General features: G+C 43.4%; 1 protein-coding gene across 1 annotated transcript in view; it reads left to right on the top strand.

Moving 5' to 3' along the window:
* Nucleotides 1–15,890: 15,890 nt before the first annotated feature.
* LOC148019194 (uncharacterized) overlaps nucleotides 15,891–23,544 on the top strand; it is a 71,369-nt gene continuing 63,715 nt past the window's right edge. Inside the window, exon 1 of the mRNA XM_087701316.1 lies at nucleotides 15,891–16,071. Coding sequence (XP_087557442.1) covers nucleotides 15,891–16,071 — 181 coding nt within the window. The remainder of the gene's footprint in view (nucleotides 16,072–23,544) is intronic.

A 23,544-nucleotide genomic window follows, 5' to 3' on the forward strand; every position in this document is an offset into this window, starting at 1 on the left:
CCACCACAGGTGAAACCCACTCTGAATCCCCTATTGGATAGATAAAGCCTGCCTTTAAAAGTCGTTGCACCTCAGTGAGTAGAGCGTTTTGTTGAACTACTCCCAATCGTCGTAGTCGCTGCACCACTGGCCGTGCTCCCTCTTTTAGATTAATGTGATGTTGTACTGTTGTCACACCTGTGATGTGTTCATAATCAGAAATAAAAAGTGCAGAGTGTTTTATTACCACTTCCATGTAGGCTGCCTTCTCCTCAACTGATAGATCCTTAGCCAACATTTTTTCTAACCCCTCCTTCTCGACCTTTGGAAGCTGCTGCGGAATTTCACTACCAGAAGGCCCTTTTAATGTAATCCCCATCACTTCTAGAGAGCTTTCTTCCTCCTCATTAGAAGACTCTCCCTCTGTCATAGATGACCAACCCTCGCTGGAACTCCATTCATCAGCGGTGGTTTCTAACACAAGATCCTCCTGTCGGCCCTCCTTCATGTTGTAGATAGTGCTCTTCCATTTTTTATGCAACCCCTTTTGTGGCCTGAGCTCTAAAGCCCCTGTCTCCCAATCTTGTCTGGCTTTCATTCCCATTAGCCATGGTCGCCCAAGAATGAGCGGATAGCCATCCCCCTTCACTGGCATCACATACATGTCAAGCTCCAGTTGCGCTCCACACACCTTTACCTTGACTTTCTTTATAACTCCCAAACAATTTACTACCACATTGTTAGCCATTTTGGCCCCAAATTTAGTAGTTTCATTTACCTCTAATCCCAAACGATGCATCAACTTTTCCGTCATGACACAAATCTCTGCACCTCCATCCACATATGTCTTTGACACTCTCTGCCCATTGATTTCGGCTTCCACTAGAGGTACAATATCTTTCATCTTTCTAGCCTGGATTGCATTCACATGTCTATTCTTCATGGGTCTAATGCTTACCATCTTTGACCATTGTCGCCGCACTGTTGGAGATAGATGTAGTAATTGTGGCCATGAAATTTTTGGCCCTTGATTCCTCACATCAGCAAGCAAATCATAAGCTCTAGTACCTTTACCCAAGGGAAAATCATCTGGCTCAATGTGTCGGCGTGAGCGAGCCCTCCTCTTTTTACTGTTGCGTGTCTTTGCAGCCACTGATGACTCTGCCTCCTCTTCCATGTTTTCAACCTCCTTTAGTGGTGTAGGCTCCATCTTCTCAATTCTCCAGGCTTTCTTCACCGGCATTGCTTCAACCTCTACTAATTTGGCCTTCCCTTTGACATCACTCTCATCTAAACTAATTATCCTAACATCATGATTCTCTAGCGGTTGGACAGGCAAGGGCGGCACCTCTGCAAGTGGTCGAGGATGCTGGAGAACTTGAACCGGTGGTGGAGGCCTTGGATTCGGTGGAACAAACCTTTCCCTAGGTGGTGTCACTTGTTGTCCCCTCCTTCTTGGTTGGAACCCATTTCCTGGAAAACGCCTAGGATGAGGGCAAAAGTACATACCATGGCCAGTCTCCCCACAATTATAGCAAACATACTCTCTTTCTTGTCTTCTTGGACCTCGATTGCCTTCACTTATGAGGGGAGGGGGTCGTACTCCTTGCACCAAATTTAATGAAAGGCTTTCAAGTTGATTAGTAATGCGTTGTAGGAGCTCTTGCTGTGGTATCTCTGGTTCAGGTGGGGCCTCTGCTATTTCTCTAGGCCTTGGCATGGTTGGTAAAACCTGCATGGGCTCAACTCCCCCCTTCACTTGGGCTTGATACTTCAATTTTCTATCTTTCTCTCTCGCATAAGTGACTGATTCTTCATATGATATGGGAAACTTTCCTTTGACTTTCTCCCTTAGTAGAGGATGGAGTCCGGCTAGAAAACAATCTTTCTTAAGGCAATCAGGTACTCTTTCTCCCTCGGCTAAAGAGGCTATCCATTTATCCCACAATTTTATAAACATGCCTTCATAGGTTTGGTACTCCCCTGCTATGGTTTGGTGAAGATCTAAGAGTTGTCTCCAAATATCTTCAGGTGGCTCTGTATCTTGGTACTTGTGCATGAATGCAGTCTTGAGATTCTCCCAATTACCCCTTGTAGCCTCCGAGAGAGCTTGATACCACACTCGAGCATCACCCTTTAGAACTAAAGGGAAGGCCCGTACTTTGGTTGCTTCGTCATCCCGGCCTGTGACTAGGAAGGCCATTTCTAAGTCATCCAAAAAGTCCAGAGATTTCTCCCCTTTGTGCCCAAAAAAACTTGGAAAAGCCATGATAGGAAGATGTTGATCTAGCTCAATACAAAATAAAGATGAACATGTCTAGGCCCAAGTCATATCTTATTAAGGGTAGAATAAATGGATTTACAGATGCATTAATCTCAGCAAGACGACGAGGGCCCAATAAGACCCTTATAACATTTTGAAACCTGAGCTTTGTGCTAACAATTATATGCACGGTTTGTCTAGCAAGTGGACGGATAGGTCCATACAAGTCCCTATGGTTCATGGGATACACTTAGAGTAGAATGAATATGTGTACATTAAAGGAGATGTTATAATCCAAAATAGGGAGTATTATGGGATCAGGTGACAACAAGATCTCTCTCAACCTCTCAGCTCCAAAATAGAAGACCAACCTTTGCTGAAAATGTATCTTTCTACTAATGCACACATCCACCCGAATGTTTTGAACCGATTGAAAGTTGTAGAAAGTAGGAGTAGTCATTTATGCATTAACTACAAATTTACACTACAAACTTTCATGAAGCGTGTCGTTGAAGCTATGGCCTCTTAGATCCCACCATTCGAGAGATGCGAAGGATTTGCTCACCACTGATTAGCGTAGCTTTTGTGTGACCATCATCAGCCTTGTAAAGTTCATAGGCTTCGATAGCTATCTTTTCAATTACTTTGAGTCTTCTTGCTAGTAGTAGTTGAAGCGCATCACCATATGTAGCCTCTCGCCAATACCGCACACCATTGATGTGTAACTCACCCTCCAAAAACTTGTTAATCCCCGAATTTGAAAGCGCCTTCACCACTTGAAGACGAAGCTCCGTAGGGAGTGTCTTTACACTAGACACCAAGCACTCAATACAATGCCTTGACGTAGAGACTTGATGAGAGCAAGATTTCTCATGAAGCAAAGAAGGATGTGTGTAATTAACTTGCTTTACCCGCATACGTGCCGTTTGTCGATAAAGGTCATTCTTCTCTTGAGCTGCTTTTGGAGACCATTGCGGTACTCTTGAGCGGCGAATCCCTTGAATAGGGTTTGATGAAGATTCCTCCTTAGTGATTTCTTGACAAACACTCGTTGAAGAAGAGGACAACTCCTTAGATGTTTCTTTCTTCATGGAAGTTGTAGAGCATAGCTTGAGAACTCCTCTGTGGGGGCACCAAAAATGAGGGCTGAAATGATGAACGGGTTGCCTCTTACCCATCCAACCTCCAATCCTCACTAAGAGAACTAAAGAGGGGCACCACCTAGCCAAAGAGAGGATGGGCTAGGACATCCCTATTCTCAAAGAGAATCAAGAAATCCAAGACACAAATTTACAAGAGAGAATATATGTGCTAGACACCATATTGGAATATAAGAGAGAGAGATGAGAGGAGAGGGAGACAAGAGGAGAAGAGGTAGAAGAAGCTTGCCATTACGCTACATGGAATGAGAAGATGAGAAGAGATGGAGATAATAGGAGAAGAGGTAGAGGAAGCTTGCCATTATGCTACACAATAAAAGAACTCACTCATAGCTTCCCTCAAAGAGATGAGGGTATTCTAGAATGCTCTCATGGACTTGTCATTCTTCTTCTTCTCTTTTCTCAAAGAGAATCAAGAGAACCAAGACACAAATTTACAAGAGAGAATACATGTACTAGACACCATATTGGAATATAAGAGAGAGAGATGAGAGGAGAGGGAGACAAGAGGAGAAGAGATAGAAGAAGCTTGCCATTATGCTACATGGAATGAGAAGATGAGAAGAGATGGAGATAATAGGAGAAGAGGTAGAGGAAGCTTGCCATTATACTACATAATAAAAGAACTCACTCATAGCTTACCTCAAAGAGATGAGGGTATTGTAGAGTGCTCTCATGGACTTGTCATTCTCCCTCCTCCCTCCCTCCTCTTCATTCTCCATGGGCTCTTTATATAGCCTTCATGAGGGATTAGATCAAGCTAATCTTCTTGATTAACATAATCCTAGATGATATATGGCATCTTTGAAAATATGGAGAGTAGTGGATGGGACAAGTCCCCACCTTGGTCATCATGCAAGAAGCCAAGGGTGGTGGTAGACAAAATAGAGAAATGGAGCTAGATTACAAGAGGTGGGTGCCCAAAGCACATTATTATAATATATTTACGAGAAGGATAGAGTGGAAAGTTGGTGTGGTAAAAGAGAGAAGAAAATTGCATATAGCCAGCAGTCTGCGCCTTCGTAACTTCAAATCCGTGAGGAATTTGGAAAAAGTTTCTTCTGCAACTTTGTAGACCAGATCGAAACCAATCGGCCTTCACGGGAATTTTCTTGAAATTCGCTTTTTCTTGGGAGTTATTGAGATTATAAAAAAGGGCTTCCAAAAGCTGCTTTGACTTTAGTATCCCATATGTATATAAATACATATAAGCATGTGACAAAAGGGGTCCATGCTTGTAAGCTTTTGTGCAAGATCCAAATGACACCATGATGTGGATATTGACTTGTGTGCAAGGGTGAGGTGTCCTCTAATGATGGTGATAGATTCCAAATCTTAGTGATGCAGACGGAGCCCATATGTAGTTGGAGGCTAGTCCTTTGAAAAATCTATGCATTCACTCAACTCCTAGGTGTAATCCATTTTCATCTTCACTAAGATAACCATCCCATTTACCCTTTACATTGACATGCCTTCTAAGAACTTGTTCCCCCCCATTTGCTAGAGTTATCATAATCGAGAAGCAATGTAGCATACCTAGTGCTTGAAGAGTAAACCTAAAGTGATATGGTAAGCTCTTGATAGGGGCCTTGGCCAAATTTTGTGGTAATAATCCGGGTTGTAAAAAACCCGGATCACCACCTATCAAGACTACTAGGTTCAATGTCACATTAGCTAACAGAATGAAGGTAAAACCATTTGGGGTACTAAAAAACTGGCCGGTAAGAATTGTTGGAATCCAATTCTTGGTGGACTTTATAGTCATGAAGGGAGTGGACTACGATGTCCTATTGGGTTGACCCTAGATGTGCAATGCCAGAGTGATAGAAGATTGGGGGAATGGTCTCATCCTCTTAGGCAATAGAACAACAGTCATGAGGGTGGAAATGGACTCTTGGGAAACTACACTAGTTGACCTCGATGCCATCTCTGCGGTGCTCAAGGGTGGTACCTAGATTAGGAAATCCTATGGACCCCTAACTAAGTATATCCCATGTCGTGAAGACAAGGGAGACTAGATGCATGTCCTTGCTACCATCAACCTCCCGTCAGCGGATGACGAGGAGTACGAAATGGCCCTTAAGATGATTGGCCAACCCAAGAGTGCACCCTCAGTGCCAATCTTCATGATGGCAAGAAACCCTCCCGAAAGGCCCAACCTTGTCACCTTTCAAGTGCCGACCAACTAGAGGGAGCTCCAGGGGGTTGTAAATTAGTTGACCGGCAAACTAGCAAGCAATCCAACAGCAAACTTCAAGCCACTCCAAGATCTCTTGAATGAACCAAGATGGCGATGGGCTAGGGTGCATTATCTAAACCTCAGGTACAATTGGGCCCTGATTCCTAGACAACCACACGAAACAGACCAAGACCTAGGAGATGACGAGCGGTCAAATGAAGATACTTTCAATTACAAATGCAAGGACCGCCCTGCTCCAGTAATGAAGGTGAGGACAAGGTAGACACCATAGAATATGACACTAAGGGATGAGTGATAGAATATATATGGGCAGACTCTGGGCCGAGGAGAAAGAACACCTTCGGGATAGAGCAAGGGGTCATGTGCATGGACTGTAACCATGCTTGGTTGGAATGTGTAAGAGCCATAGATCTAGAACAAGCATGCCTAACCCAACCAGGTAACACTCCAGTGCTTAAAAAAGAGTCACCCTCCGAGTTGCGACCACTGGGGGGGACTACCTCATCTAACGAAGGCGAAGAATTCGATTCGGAGTCGGAGGTAAGCTTATATAGCGATCTGGAAATACTAAGGCATCCCAAGACTAGGCGTACCAAGGGGGACGTGCCCATCCACCTAAGGCACAGACGTTTGAAAGAAGAAAGGGTTGACCTGTCTAAGGATGCAAGAGCAGACGAACAATGAAAACCACATGACCTCCCCAAAAGGTTTACAAGATTCAAAAGGGAGATAGGGTAGTAATCCTACTGGGCGCTAAACATCAAGGGAAAACAAGTGAACCCATTGAAGGGCCCGCCAAGGTCAAGGAGGTGAAACTAGCCCTAGATGGGGAGACACCTCGACCGGTCTTCATTGCCGATGACCTGACAGATAAGGAGGAGACACGTCTCATTGCCCTCTTACAAGAGTATGTAGATGTATTCACCTCGTCCTTAGAAGAACTCAAGGGGGTAGATCCAAGTGTAGTAACTCACAACATATCCCTAACACAAGATGCAATGCCGGCCAAGCAGCGATCGTACCCCATGAATCCAAAAAACACTCATGTGGTCAAAGAAGAGATCGACAAGCTGATGAGAGCAGGGTTCATCTACGAAATTGAGCACACAGACTGGGTATCACCTATAGTCATTGTAATGAAGAAGAACGGTAAGATTAGGGTATGCATAAATTACAAAAAGGTGAATGCTTCAACGAAGAGGGACAACTACCCATTGTCGTACATTGAGCACATGCTCGAGACAGTGGCGGGCAAGGAGGTCTACAGTTTTTTGGACGACTTCTCTGGATACAATCAACTGTAGGTGCATCCCGATGACATGCATAAGACTGCATTCACTACTGAGTGGGGGGTCTTCGCCTACATAGTCATGCCCTTCAGATTGACAAATGCTCCAGCCACCTTTCAATGCCTTATGTTCACTATATTTAAAGACATGCTCAGGAAAGGGTTGGAATGTCTTCGTCGACAACTTGTGTGTTCACTCAACCTAGAGAGAACATTTAGATAGCCTACGAGTGGTCTTTGAATGGTATTGCCTATATTTCCTCTCCCTGAGCCCTTTAAAGTGCCAGTTCTGGATAAAGCACGGATGTATCCTAGGATACGTGGTGTCGAAGAACAGCATCGCCAGGGACTTTTGAAAGTCAGGGTCATTATTGATCTTCCACCTCCGACCAACTATAAGGGAGTGCAATGCTTCTTAGGTCATCCAGGGTATTATCGATAATTTGTAGTGAATTATGCATTGATTGCTAGACCTTTGTACAAGCTATTGATTGTATTCGAATGGACTGAAGAGTGTCAACATGCGTATGAGGAGCTAAAAAAAGCCTTGACCACATCACCGATTCTGCAAGCCTCGGATTGGACCATTACCTTCCATGTGCATATTGATGCTTCTAAATTCGCTATAGGGGCAGTGTTGTGCCAACTGGGCAAACACAATCTCGACTATCCGGTAAGCTTTTCCAGCAGACAACTCACCGAGACTGAGATGAATTATTCAACAACGAAAAGAGAAGGTCTAGCCATGGTATTTGCCGTGAAGAAATTTTGGCATTATTTGTTGGCCACTCCTTTCACCTTCTTTGTGGATCATCAAGCCTTGCTATATTTAGTAAACAAACCTTCTGCCACCTGTCGCATAACCCGATGGCTCCTTCTATTTCTAGAATTTGACTTCTCCGTGGTTGTACGAAAAGGGAAACAACACTACATGGCCAACCACATGTCGCGCATCCCCACAGGGGAGGTTGCTGGACAAGGCATCATAGATGATTTGCCAAACATGCACTTGTTTAGCCTATCGAGCGAGAGAGAGTTATTTCAAGCCAACTTGACGCCATATTGGGCAAACAACACAGTCCAAGTGCTTGAGAACGGACTACCTAAATGACCAATGAAGAAAGCCTGACTTAGATGGCTCATCCATAAGAACCAACCCTATCATAGCAGGCCAGCTGCATAGACTAGGGCAAGACGACTTGTTGTGCAGGTGTGTATGTGAATACGATATGCAAGAAGTGCTCTCAGAAGCACACAGTGGAATCATAGGAGTACACTTTAGCGAAGAGACAACAGCCTGCAAGGTGTTGCAAGCTCAACCGTGGTGGCCCACACTCTTCCACGATGCGGCACTGTTCATTAAGCACTTTGATGAGTGTCAATGGACAAATGTCTTGATTCGCAAGGATTAGATGGAGCTAACCCCGGTGATTGCATGACAATCCTTTGAGAAGTGGGGAGTTCACTTCATAGGACCCATTAGTCCTGCGGCACAATACTCTCAAGACAAGAATATCATTGTAGCCACTGACTATCTAACAAAATGGGCAAAAGCATGGGCTACGCCAAAGAATGACGCAAGAACGACTACCAAATTTCTATGGGAGCAGGTAATCTTATGATTCCGTTGCCCCATTGAATTGGTTAGTGACCAAGGCACACACTTCATTAATGAAGTGATCATGCATCTTCTAGCCACCTTTCTGATTATCCATCGAAAATCCTCACTATACTACCCTCAGGCAAATGGCCAGGTGGAATCCACCAATAAAGTTCTAGTCAACATCTTGACCAAGGTGGTCTCTATGCCGCGCAGCGACTGGGATAACAAGCTGATGGCAGCCTTGTGGGCTTACCGCACAGCCTATAAAATGGCCGTAGGCTAGACACCTTTTAGGTTGACCTATGGAACGGAAGAAATTCTACCTGTAAAGTTCTTCGTTCCTAGCCTAAGAATTGCACTTCACAAAAGATGGGAAGGAAAGGAAGCATGGACGCAACGTCTAATTGAACTCGAACGCCTCTCGGAAACATGCCTCCCAGCTACCCATGCGCTCATATGCGAGAAAGCATGACGTAAAAGTTGGTTTGACAAGCATGTTATGCAGTTCGACTTCAAACAAGGTGACTTAGTGCTCATGTACTCTTTTAAGGGGCATAAGCAGAAAATGAAGTTTAAAGGTCTAGGGCCCTTCAAGGTTTGTGTCATCAGCCGAACTGGTAAACTCGAGACTTTGGAAGGTGAGGGTGTAGGCTTCTTTAATGGCAATCGCATCAAGAACCCCTTGCATGAACCACCTATGTTCGAAACCACCGATCAGAGTATGGGTGGCCACAATCACAGAGATTGATTAGGAAAATGAGGAAATCGTAGAACTTGCCTACCTCTACATCACAATCACTACCAAGCAAACCTACATGGTCAATGCTTTAGTTGATGATGGAGTAGACTTCAATGTCTTAACCCATGATCATTGGACCCATATTGGCAAACCACAACTATAGTCCACTATCGCCAAACTGAGCCCGTATGGGGGGGCCCTAATACGCACTCTTAGGGAAATGCAGAGTTACTATTACTATTGAGTCTGTGAGCGTACAAAATCTGTACTGGGTCGAACCTTTAAAAAGCAAGCTCACTGCAATGTCCATTATGAGTCACAACGTATCCACTTAGCCATTGGCAATATCTGCATAGTGGCAGCCTTCAGCAAAGGCTGCACGACCCCCACCAGACCCGCAACACCACTAGTAAATACACAACCAGCCAAGTCTAAGGAGAAGTGTTGTGACTTGTCGTACCCTTCCAAGCCTCTATGCCAACAACCGACTGAAACCATGGTCGATGCCCATGAACATCACTTAAGGTGGGTGCATAAATGTCAAACCCTACCACCTACACACAATTGGCCATGCCTTCGCAAGGCTCATACTTTAATTGAGACAGCTGGGCTAAAACATCTCATTTCTAAAGATTCATCATTAGAGCCAAAATCACTTCAAAAAATATACTTGTAAGAAAATGATTAAGTTGGTAATTCGTTGAGATTTTGGAAGAATGAAATTGCCAAATTTGGTTTCTTAGATGTGATTAATGAGAAAATATTCAATTCATTGAAGAGGTCAGCCATTAATTGCCCCTCATCTTTAATTTATGTCAAGGTCATCTCTTTGGCTGTTTTTGTCTTGAAACTTGGGAGAATTTTTATTTTTGAGATATGTCCACCAAAATTGCATTTTTCTACTCCCACATCTTCTTTTCAAAGACCAACCACTCTTTCGTCATCCTCTTTTGTCATTCTCTTCTTTGTGCTCACTTTCTTATCACTGTGAGATTCATTTGTCGTTGATCTACTAAAATGTTTAGCAATACCTCTGCAATCTCTATAATATTCGAGAAGTACACATCGTCAATTACTAAATAGATGAGATGGAGGCTAACAAATTGTGAACTCAAGGAAAGAAACATATAGATTTGTGGGTGGATAGAAATATTTATCCCAAGGATCCTTCCATAGGTAAACCTCCTAATCTTTCTAATATTCATGACTACATGGGATATCTTAACGAAGGTTATAATAATCGGATGCTTGGCTATTGTACAAGGTTATATACTGCATCTTACATATACATGACTCAAATGAATGAAATAAAAAAATATTAATTGCATAGACAAGCATTTGTGAGTAGCTTAATTACAAATAAGATTGATGTTTTGAAAAAATGCTAATAAGTCATTACAAGACAAGTTAACACACTTAAAGAAAACTCCAATAGGATTCAGAGAGAGAAAGAGACCATTAAAAAATATAACTAGCTTATATGAGAGAGTAAAGAAAAGAAGATTAAATCTCGCAAAGAAATATGTATCTAACATATCAGGAATTAATATTAAAGAGAGTGAGGAGAGAATAAGTCTTTTAAAAGAGACCATGAATAATAATGATATTTTGAGGATTCTTAAGTCACCTAAAAACGTGGATTTGAGAGGCTCAACTCTCAAAGAATTGGTAAAGGACTTAAAAAACATAATAAAACCAAAGGAAATTGTAGACATGTGATACTATGGGTATGAGTCGAAAAAACTTATTGTGATATCTCTAGATTATGGTTTAAAAATCTTAAATATAATAGAATAGTTGCATTTGGGTTGCTTCGAGCCCTTGTAGTATCTGTTACAAGGACTACCATGAATCATAAGATTCCACATGTTTTTGGGAAATACATTCATATTGAAGCGTCTATGCCATATGAAAATATAAAAAGAAAATCTAGTTTTGAATACAACACATTTAACAATATATGGGTTGATCCAAGAAGAGTGGAGATTGCAATGGTTCACATGTGTATACTAGAGGAATGTCACGGTGTTTTAAAGTTTGCCTTGAAGTTAGATGAAACATAGATTCAAAAAGGACAAAAGATGGAAAGAGTTAGCATTTGCATCATGAACAAGATATTGGACTACAACAATGGTGGGGGTCAAGCACTAATGCATAAGTTCTAGTCTAAGATATGGAGATTTGGTGGGTTGGTGCAGCTCAGGTACCAATTGAGAATCATTAAACACTAAAATGGTTGTTCACTCATACAAGTACTCCAAACATTATTAAGTCTCACAGTGAAGGAGAAATGTTGGTGGTTGATGGGGTTGATAATTTTAATATGGAATGGCACATGATCGTTGACTTAAAAACTATCAAATGTATGCTTGGAATATGTAATGTGGCAAATGCAAAATATCATTGTATTCATTGTATGGAAAGTATTGGATCTAAAGATTGGAACAACTTGTGCCCTAAAAGAAGAGCCCCAATTAAAAACTCTATAGATTTGAGTAAATATTAAAAAAAGGAAGATATTTGGATGCAATTCTTTCGATTCCTCTTACAAATGTTCATATATGTACTTTGCATGGAGAGATTAGAATTATTGATAAACTCTTGACTATGCATACTTAATTAAGCCCTTGTCTTTATCGGATGAGTGTATTGGCAAGTGTGAGACATTACTCTCCAAAATGAGTTTTCATGGAGGTAAAGTTCTGTAGAGGTGAACCGCCAAGACTCACAGACCACTTATTGTTCAAGCATTTCAAGCGAGCACTAATGGCTATCTCTTACATAGCCGACATGCTATCCCTCTCTATGAGTGTAGTGAGCTTACCTTGATGCCCGATTGAGTTGCTTCCTTCCTCAAGCACTCTAATAGCTCCACGATTCGTGATGCAAGCTCAAGCATCCTCAAGCCTCTTCCTCATAGCTCTATCCTCCATAGCCATGCACGAGACAAGAGAAGAGAAAAGAAGAAGAAGAAGGGAGGAGATGGTGGAGAGCTTCACCTCCAAGATCCCTCACTCTTACACACTCACTCCCTCACTCACTCACACTCCCTCCCTCAAGTACTCACAAGCAAGAAAGAGAAGAGAAGAAGAGAAGAAGAAGAAGAGTACACTTTGCACACACCAAGGAATGAGATCTCATTCACTTTTGAACTTTATATACAAAACCCTAAATCCCTTTTGGGTGGTCATCCCCTTATCCCCTTTTTTACATGGCCATGGTAGGCCCTTTTTCCCATTGTCCTCCTATCTTCCTAGCTTCCTTTCTACCACCCATCTACCTTTACAATTCACATGGGTGAGAGCCCCGACACTCTTAAAATAAATCATGGTGCATCTTGCACTCTTTTACAAAAGTATTAACTTGCACTTTTTCTTATGCGCCTCTCTCCTTGATTGAGAACTTTTTCACACTTCTTGTGTTTCTCGATTTTTTCTTAACGCATCTTCATCTTCCATTCTTGGCCTTGTCTTTTGCTTTAGTTTTTCTGGATTTTCTACTTTTCCACCTTGTTCGTCTGAGGATCAACATTACCCCCCTCCTAGTTGAGTGCCAGTCCCACGACACTTGCTGGGTGGTGAGTTGGACGGTGTTGCTAGGGTAGCCATGTGGCTTTCTGAGTTTATATACAAGCCAGGTTGGGAGGTGTATTAGCGGGATGTATGGAGTTGAAAGGCCCTTAAGTTGAAAATGAGTCCAGGTGTTGAAGGGATTTATGGACCTGAAAGGCCCTTATAGTAGCCCTAGTAGAAAGTGTACTAGAGGGATTTATGCCTTTGGAATTGAAAATAAAGTTGGATGAATCCCTGCAAGGAGAGAGGCTGATGGATGGGTTCATCTTTGAAATTGAACATTGTGCTGGATGGATCCATCACCTGGCCCTCTGCACTTTTCTTCTCTTGTGGTGTTCCAAATAAGCTTCTTCATTCACTTTTTGACTAGGGCTATCGCGTCCGCCCCCTGATTTGTCCTGCCTGCATGGTGGCATGTTGCATAATATGGGGAGTGCATTGCATGGATGATGGAGTCTATGGGACCAGTAGTCAAGGCCTCTGTTTGTACTTGGAAAGAAAAGGAGGTGCACTATCTGGGGGTGTGTCTGCCTGACCATTGAGTGCGTGGTGCCAGTGCTTGTAGGACTGGGAGATGGGTCGGTCGCCCTCAGTGTGTTGAACACTTGAGGACCCAGTTTGTGTATGAAGGAGATGCAATGCAAGGGGCTTAGGGTGACAGGTCTAGCCATAGGCAAGTGTTACCTCCCTAGGTGTGTCCTACCCTTGATGTGCCCTAAGCATGGAGTGGGAAATCAAAGTGAGGCTAGGGGGTTAGGGATGGAGCCAGCCGACCGGGGCGATTGGACACACCTAACTTGAGAACCCCTAGGAACCATGACTGTGATCGATGTGCAGCTTGCGGTGTCTCTCTTTTTTTTAGTTAATATAAATTAAACCCAAGTTACATAGTTGTGACAAAAGTTATTCTTCGTCATCGGAGTGAGGTGGAGAAGGGAGACTTAATAGATTTGTTAAGAAATTGGCAACTTTGGAGATATCCCTTGAGGTTTAGGTAGGGACTTGAAGAGTGGTGGTGGAGAGGAATGGATGATTCAGTGGGTGAAACGGCTATCATTCATGTCCTCTAGAAGAGCTAAGTAAAATGAAGGCAATAGAGTAGCTTGCATTATTAGTTGAGCCATCGCGCAACTATCTATGGTGTTAGAATCAAAATGGAGTACTTGGAGGCCGCACTCCTGTGGGGTAGAGTCTTTCCTAAAGAGTATCCTAAGCAATCTAAGGTAATTACAAGTAGTAATAAAGGCAGGGTTAGGGCATGAAGAGAATTGGTTAGTGAATTGGAGTAGGATATCATACAAGTTCTCTAATGTGAAAATGAGGGCATCTTCATATGTAGTACAATGAGGGTTATAGATTACAAGGAATTCGTAGTGGCTGTGGACATTGGAGTCAAATTCCACTCCCACCCTTCGAGGGTAAGGGATAAAGGTTGGGTCATTCCACTCGAAGGGTTGAGTGTTTCAAAAGGCCATGCAAGTGTCCAAGTTGGAGTCGTAGACCCTCATTCTCCATTTAGGTTGACATTCATAGCCGGCCACAGACCGTGGCACTTCAAAAACCTTATTCTGTGAAACGTCGCCATCTTTAGTGGCCCATAAGGTGGGATTTTGCTCTCTCTCATCCAACCATTTCTGTTTGAGCCTGCTTCCAATGTTAATTACCTCCTCTACCACTTTGATGGGCAAGATCCTATGCAAGGTGATGGGGAACTGGAAGTTAAAATCGAAGGGGCTCCTGGGCATTTCTTGCCTCTCCCATACTACAAGGTCAGCATGGAAGCTTGCTGGGGCATTGTCCTCACATGATGGGATACATGCCTATGCCCTCACTCCCTTCGTGTTCCATTTCCTCCTTGTCTCCTCCACCATTTATTTTCTTTTTTCCCTCAGTGCTACCTTTCTTTTTGCGGAGTCTGCATGTTGCTGCTCTTCAAGCCATGGGGAAGGAGGTGGTGGGACAAGCTCTTCTTCGTGTGGTTCCATTTCAAAGTTCACATTCACCTCTCTTTTGTGGCTTGGCTCTTGCTCTCTCCTTTGATGAACCCAAGTGCATCCACTTCCTATGAGGTTAGGCCTACCAATAGGAGATAATGGCATTGCTCTTCTAGGCTTGGGCCAACCCTGCTAGGTTGTGGCGGCATCTGTAGTCCTACTTTCAGCGCTCTATGAGCCATTGCCAATTTCATTTTCATTGCCTCTATGGACTCTCCCTCTTCTCTTTGGGTGACGTCCAATAGGGTATCCAAGAAGGCACTTTTCTAGGTCTAGAAGCTCACTTGGGAAGCCTCTACTCTACTTTTAGTAAGTATTTTTTCTTTTTCTACTTGAGCCAGACAGCGTGCCAAGGATTTAACTCTTTTTTTGTTCTGATTAGCCCATTCTTCTGCCCTCCTATTCATACCTTCGAGGCTTTCCCCTTGTCTCTGAGCTAGCACTATTAGCCTGTGTTCTTGGTCTTCCATCTCTATCCTTAGATTTTTCTGCTCTTCTTGTGCTGCGGTAGCCTCTTGGGTTAGTTTTTCCACCTCTCTTTCATACCTGCAAGCTCTTTCCTCCCTTAGCTCCTCCAACTCTTCTGTGGCTTTAGTGATTTTCTCAATTTCTACTTGTAGATATTCATAGTGTGCCATAATCTATTCATTGAGCCACCGTAGGCATCGTGTGGCCTTGGTTTATTCATTCAAGCACACCTACCTTTCCACTTCTGTCTCTTCCTTAGCTTGTAGCTGGTCTTTCAGCTCATTGACTTCCCTTTGGGCCATAGCCATTCGGCGTGTTCTCTCTAACTGGGATGCAGCCAATGCCTCTTTTTCAGCTTTGAGCTCTGCTACCGTGATTATCTTCTCCTCCTTGGCTCTCTCTAATTGAGAGAGGAGCTCTTTGACATACTTGTCCTAGTCTTCAGGTGGCCTCTCTGTTGCGGGGATGGAGGTTGTGGAGCTTGCCACCTTTTGCCTCTTAGGGTCTCGCCTCAACTCAGCGTTTTCTGCAACCGACCTTTTGGCTCCTACTAGGGGGGTTCCTTCTTTTTCTCCTTAGCCCATTTCTTTATTCACAAAGTATTGGACCCAAGTCAATAGGTTGATGGCGTCCACTTGGGTCGTGGAACTGGGAGTGGAGATGGTGGCAATGGTAGCGGGCGTCACGGGAGTGGAAATGGGGGTGATTGGGGCCTTGCCCTTGCCTTCTCGCACTGTAGGTGGTAGAAATTCTGGCACCTGGACACTTGATCTTAGACCTTTGTCTCTGATTGGGGGGCTCGCAGGTTCAGGCTCATCACGCCTGGACTGTTGCTCAATGGACCTGTGCGTGGTAATGGCCATGTCTTCCTCCTTTTTTCTCAATTTCTCCTCCTCCTTTTCGTGCTTTCTACTTCTTTTTCCCTTGGCCTTTTTGGACTCTTTGCGGGCCTTTTGCAAGTCTGCCTTTTCTTGTTTCCTCCTCTCCTCTTCTTGCTATTCTTGTGCAATTTTCTTCTTTGTCTTCTTAGACTTTCCTCGGCTAGTTTGCTCTTGTTTTTCCCTGTCTTCGTATTCCTCACTCAGTGTCCTTTTGCTGGACTACACCTCTTGTTCCTGGTGAGGTGGCGACCTAGGTGTTTCATCAACCCCTTCTCCTCCTTCTTCCTACCCTTGTCCCAAGGCTTCCTTGATGATCGCGGTGAGGATCCCACTGAATCCAATGGTTGTAGCCTTTGAAGATGAGGCTTTCCTTTCGGCTTTAGTGGCAGGAGATTCTCCTCCAGAAGTTTGTCCTCCCATTGCCAAGACTTTTGTTGAGATCTCAATGGTTTTCCTCACAAAACCATTGAGGTTGATACTCTCTAGCAGGTGGACGTCGATGTGGCTCATGATGGTGTTATATCTTTGACTAGAAAACAACATGTGCACCATTTTGGCTTGGAGTTGGATTTCGGGGTCAAGGATATCTATTAAGTTGATGTCATCGTTGGTGTGGACTTTTACCTTATCCATTCCTTGAAAGACATATACATCTCTTTTTGGCTTCCTCTTCACTTTGTTTGCCAAGCCCAATGCCTTTTCCACCAAGTTCGGGCTCAATTCAATCAGCACCTAATGAGTTCCCTCTCCCTCATGCACAGTTATGGTGCTGCGGTTCCCGTGGAAAGTCCGTAGGAACTCTACACAGTGGAAGTAGTCCATCCCCTGGCGGTTTACTGCTTCCACGTATTTTTGCAGATTTCATTACTCAATGATCTGCCTCACGGCCCACTGCTCTTCAATGACCACATCTTCTAGGTTGAAGATATGGCGGGGAACTTAAACTGGTTGACGGCTCGTGTTTCCACCGAAAGTCCATATTTCATTTGTTCTTCCTTTGAAAAAGGAAAATTGCCAACCTTTTCTTGGCTTGCCATGATGGGTGCCTATCATGAAGCCATATTCACCATTAGTGTTTTTCAAAATAATTATAAGCAATAGGAAATGACTACATACTTGTTGAACTGAAATGCTTGAGTGTAGAAGTAGACTTTTTCCTCCTAGTAGTCTATTGATTTCAAGTTTTATTGACCTTTTTCTCAATCACAAGTTGTTGCATTCTACCCTTGCAATGTGTGCTTTTCCTTTATTGTTTTCCTCATGTGTTTGGTTTGAGTCACCTTACCCCCACCTTATGGTTTACCATTAGTATTCCTTAGACATTTTCTTGTTGGAAGATAAATAGGAGTTGATCATGCTTTTATGGAAAGAAGAACGTGCTTTAAGCATCAAAAGGGAATTTTCCTTCGAGCAATTCTAATCATTTCCAAAATTTTATGACACTTTTCCTTGATTTCACCTTACTTCACCTTGCCCCCTCCCCCCTTGGGAATGAGAAGTATCCTTCCTAGTATTAGACATGGGAGAGACAAGACATTTGAGCACAATATGGTGCTATCTACTTTGGCATAAGCCAATTTCAGAAATCAGGGTTGTATTCCAAGTGGGCATGATGATCAAGATTATGAGGACTAATGCAGACTTGGGTAATGTAAGTTAGGACATTAGTTAGAAAATCACCCGAGTTGATGTGGCTAGCCACATATAGCTCCTCTTTCATAAGGATGAGATCAATGTAAGGATGGGTCAAGAATTGGTCATCTAAGTGTTTGTTTCAGGTGATGGCAAGACCTTAAAAGAGGTTGGTGCTATGTAAGTCGAGTCATACTCGGTTGTTTTGATGGCACGATGCTGCTCAACATTAGTCGTTATTTGGCAACCCTGTTTCTCCCATTGGAGATGTAGGTTACACCATATGTGTAAGAGCAATGAGTCAGAGTCAGCGAGGTGAGTGAGTTCCTCAAGCTCAATGGATGACGGAGGCCTTTGAGGCTTGTGGTATAATGTTATTAGTCGTTTGATGAACGTGTGCTCTTTTGAGATTTCACCATTATCGATCAACTCCTTTGAAACTTTGGGGGATGTTTCTTTCATGAACTCGTATTCTTCCCAAGTGCAAGATAAGGAACAAACCTCAGTGGCAAGGGGTTCAGCAAGAAATAAGCCGAGGTCAAGTTTTTCATAGCTCTTAGAGAATGTGGTAAAGGTGTTATACAAGAGCTTGATGCAGGTCACCAAGTCATCTCCTATATTCTGAGCAAGGTCCTTGGCGACCGTTAGGAACGAACATCACTCATAGGAAGGCCTAAGACCTGCTGGTGGTTGTGGTGGAATTGGGTTGAATAGTGATGGTTCTAATGGCAATGGACTTGATAGTGGTGTGTCTAAGGTAGCTCCGTAGTCTAATAAATGTGTCCGGTGCTACTTTGGGATACTGACGGTGGATCCAGTGACATAGATGGTGGGTTTCCCACGTCTTGTGCAGCCACTGGGATGCCAAGCTCTCCAGACTTAGATGATTTCATGGTATCATGACACGATTGTTTGGGTTGATATATTGGTTGGGGTTTTTGACCACAAGTGTTGCGGGTTGTGTAATCTTTTCCGCTCGGGTTTTCTGGTTGTTTAGTGCCATAGTAGGAGTGTGGCTTCCTAGAGATGGGGTGGCCGGTGATGGTCGTGGTTGGACTATGCTGCTAGAATTTTGCTTCTTGGACACCCATATCCAAGTATTACCTTCATAGTATCCTTGGGCTTGTAACAGATCTTTGGGGATCCATTGCAGCTTGATTGTGCACCTACATTGATAGAGTTGGGTCAATCTCTTAGGTTTCGAATGATGGTTGTTAGCCTTGCGAGGCTGTGTGTTGCTAGCTACGAGTAGGTCATTTTTGGTCCTTTGGCACCCATTTAAGTGTGTGCTCTTTGGGTTTGGGGATGGCCTTAGTTGGTGGTGGTTTTCTAGTCTGCGTGGGTTGTAATGACTCATGACCTAGGTAGCTCTATCAGTGGCATGGCAAGCTTGGGTGGAGCCTTGCTACCCTTGTTGAAAGCTGTCATGATTCGAACGTTGCTAATGGCAAGTTGAATACACTACAAATTGTAATCTATGTTGCATTGTGCTTGCTCCTAACAATGATTCTTGACCTGCATCCTTTGTATTTGGCAATACATAGAAGATGATTGATAGGCTCTCCGACTCGATAGAGATTGTGATCTTGCATTTTCCCAAAACTGTGCAGGGTTGGCCCCCATAAGGGGTAAGCTTAGCATTAGTGAGCTGCAACTACGGTTTGCTAATTTGGGTCCAATGGTCATGGGTTAAGACATTAAAATCAGCTCCTTCATCAATCAATGCATGATGGTGCATGTGTGCTTAGTAGTGACTGTCATGCTTAGGTTAGCTAGCACTACTACTTCCTCATCCTCATTGTCCTTCTTAGTGATAGTGGCTACTCGTATGTGGACAAGGGGTGCTAGCATTGGGGGACTCATGCAATGGGTCAGTGGGAGGGAAACACCTCTTTATGCAGCTATCATTGAAGAAGCCTATGCCCTCACTCTCTAGGGTTTTGAGTTCCACATTGCCAGTTTGGCTAATGGTTGGAACCTTAAAAGGTCCTAGCCCCCAAAACTTAAGTTTTTGCGTATGTCCTTTGATTGAGTATAACAATACTAAGTCACCCTTTTTGAAGTTGTGTTGCTTGACATGCTTGTCAAACCAGCTCTTGCGTCTTGCCTTCTCGCATATTAGCGCATGGGTGGCTAGAAGTTGGGTTTCTAATAAGCATTTGAGTTCAATCAAGTGTTCTATCCATGCCTCTTTCCCATCCCATCATTCTTGAAGGGCTAACTTGAGGCTTGGTATGAAGAATTCCAAGGGCAAAATCGCCTTAGTACTATATGTCAATCAAAAGGGTGTCTGGTCCTACAGTTGTCTTGTAGGCCATGCAGTAGGCCCACAAGGCTGCCATCAGCTTGTTATCCCAATCATTGTTATCCCAATCATTGTGTCAATCAAAAGGGTGTCTGGTCCTACAGCTGTCTTATAGGCCATGCAGTAGGCCCACAAGGCTGCCATCAGCTTGTTATCCCAATCATTGTGTGAAGCAAAGTTGACTTTGGTCAGGACATTGACTAAGATTTTATTTATGGATTCGGCCTAACTGTTTTCCTGGGGGGTAATAAGGTGAGGATTTCCGATGGATGATTAGGGAGGAGGTTAGGAGGTGAGCTATCACTTCATTGATGAAGTGTGTGCCTTGGTCGCTAACTAGTAAGATGGGGCAGCCAAATTGTGAGATCACTTACTCCCATAGGAACTTAGCAGTGGTCCGAGCATCATTCTTTCTCATAGCTCGCGCTTCTGTCCATTTTGTCAGATAATCTGTAGCCACAATGATGTATTTGGCTTGTGAATACTGCGTCGCAAGACTAATGGGTCCGATGAAGTTAATCCCCCATTTCTTGAAGGGTTGTTGTGTAATAATTGGGGTTAGCTCCATGTGATCCTTACAAATTGAAAGTTTAGTCCTTTGGCACTCATCACAGTGCTTCACAAATTGTGCCACATCTCAAAAGAGGGTGGGCCACCACAACTGGGACTACAACACCTTACGAGCTGTCGCGTCTCTACTGCAATGTCCTCCTATAATTCTGTCGTGTGCCTCTGTCAGCATGTCATGCATCTTGTGCTCACACACACATCTACGCAGTAATGCGTCTTGCCCCAGCCTGTAAAGTTGGCCAGCTATCAACTGATAGGGTTGGACTTTTAGGATGAGCCGCTTGAGTCGAGCCTTTTCTATCGGTTGTTTCGATAGTTTGTGTTCAAGCACTTGAACTATGTCATCTACCCAATATGGCATTATGTCAGCTCTTAAAAAAATCTTTTTCACTGGATACATGGAATAGATGTGTGTTTGGTAGTTTGTCCACAATACCTAGTCTAACCGCTTTCCCGTGGGGATGCGAGATAGATGGTCAGCCATGTAATTCTGCTTTCCTTTACACACCATCATGGAGAAGTCAAACTCCAAAAGTAGAAGAAGCCATCTAGCAATGCATCGTGTAGCACATGGTTTGTTAACCAGATATAACAAGGCTTGATGGTCAACAAAGAAAGTAAAAGGCGTAGCCAGAAGATAATGCCAAAATTTATCTATGGCAAACACCATGGCCAATCCCTCTCTCTCTATTGTCGAGTAATTCATTTTAGTCTTAGTGAGTTGTCTACTAGCAAATCTCACTGGGTAGTCCAGATTGTGTTCACCAGGTTGGCACAACATAGCTCCTACAGTGAATTTCGAAGTGTCGATGTGCACACAAAATTTGAGTGTCCAATCTAGGGCACGTAGTATCAGTGTTGTGGTTAGAGCCTTTGTAATTAGTTCCTCATACGCGCATTGACATTCCTCGGTCCATTCAAATATAATCAACAGCTTGTATAGAGGTCTAGCAATCAATGCATATTTTAACACAAACCGTTGATAATACCCTGTATGTCCTAAGAAGCACAGAATGCCCTTGTAATCAATTGGGGGTGGAAGATTGACAATGACCTTGATCTTCAAGAAATATATGGCAATGCCATTCTTCAACCCATGTGTTCTAGGATACATCCATGCTGCACCCAGAACTAGCACTTCAAGGGGTTTAATGAGAGATGGTATAATTGACATCATTCAAAGACCACTTGGAGTCTGTCTAAGTGCTCTCGCCAAGTAGAGTGAACACACAAGTCATCCACAAAGACCTCTAATTCCTTTCTCAGCATGTCTTTGAATATTGTACACATCAGCTGTTGAAAAGTGACTGGCGCATTAATCAATCCAAAAGGCATGACTATGCAGGTAAAGACTCCCCATTTAGTGGTGAATGTGGTTTTATACCTGTCGTTAGGATGTACTTACACCTGATTATATCTAGAGAAGCCATCCAAAAATTTGTAGGCCTCTTTTTCAACTACTCTCTTGAGCATGTGCTCGGTGTACGATAGTGGGTAGTTATCTCTCTTTGTAGCTGAATTTACCTTCTTGTAATTGTCACACACTCTAATCTTTCCATTCTTCTTTAATACAATGACTATGGGGGAAACCCAATCCATGTTTTCAATTTTGTAGATGAATCCTGCTCTCATTATCTTGTCGATTTCTTCCTTGACATCATGGGCATGCTTTGGATTCATGGGATATGGTCGCGGCTTGATCAGTGTTGCGTCAAGTGTCAAGGGTATGTTGTGAGTCACCACACTTGGGTCTACCCCTTTGAGCTTTTCTAAGGACTAAGAAAAGACATCTATATACTCTTGCAAGAGAGTAACGAGACTTGCTTCATCTTGCTTAGTCAAGTCATCGGCTATAAAGACAGGTCGTGGGTGGGTCTCCCTTTCCTTGACTAAATTGACCTCTTTGACCTTGGCGCGTCCCTCGATTAGTTCACTTGCTTTCCCCTATCGGTGGTAATCTCCCTTCTTGAACTTCGTGAATTGTTTTGTTAGGTCTTGTGGTTTTCGTTGGTCTTTAGTATACGTTTCTTTAAGTAGCTTCTGTAATTCCTCCCTTAAGCGTCGATGTCTTAGGTGGATGGGTAGATCCCCCTTGGTGCGTCTAGTCTTGGGGGATCGAGGTATTTCAAGATCACTATTTAACTTCTAATTCAGAATCGAACTCTCTTTCTTTGTTAGAAGAGGGGCTCTCTCCTAGTGGTCATAGCTTAGAAGGTGAGTCTGTTCGTAGCAGTGGCGCATCACTCGGTTGGGCTAGGCCTGCCTACTCATAGTCGATGGCATCTATGTGCTCCAACAAAGTTCGATCACAGTCCTTGTATCTGACTCCTTTCTCTACTCTAAAGGCACTCTACTTGTGTAGTTTGGAGTCTATTCATATTTGTTTGATTATACGACCCCCAGTGTTGTATTCTATGGTATTGATTTTCCTTTTGCTCTCATCATTGGAGGAATAGCAGTTCTCATACTCGTCATTAGAGCTGTCTTTGTCCGGTTGCTCATCATTCTCCAGGTTTTGACATGTCTCTTCTTGCTGGTCAAGGATTAAGGCCCAATTGTATCTCAAGTTTTAATCACGTATCTTGGACCATGGCCATTTAGGCTCATCCAAGAGGTCTTGGAATGGCTTGGATTAAGGCCCAATTGTATCTCAAGTTTTAATCGCGTACCTTGGACCATGGCCATTTAGGCTCATCCAAGAGGTCTTGGAGTGGCTTAAGGTTCGTTGCTAGATTGCTAACCAACATGTCGGTCAAGTACCCTAGGATCTCCAAGAGCTCTCGTCTATCGTTTGGGACTTCAAATGCAACAAGGTTGGGTCTTCCATGTAGGCTCCTAGTCATCATGTAGACTGGTGCTAAAGCTGTGTCCTTGAGCTTTCCCATTGCCT

The sequence above is a fragment of the Lygodium microphyllum genome, chromosome 20 (genome assembly GCF_053477565.2).
Source record: "Lygodium microphyllum isolate KBCC chromosome 20, Lygodium_microphyllum_v1.1.10, whole genome shotgun sequence".
NCBI classification, from domain to species: domain Eukaryota; kingdom Viridiplantae; phylum Streptophyta; class Polypodiopsida; order Schizaeales; family Lygodiaceae; genus Lygodium; species Lygodium microphyllum.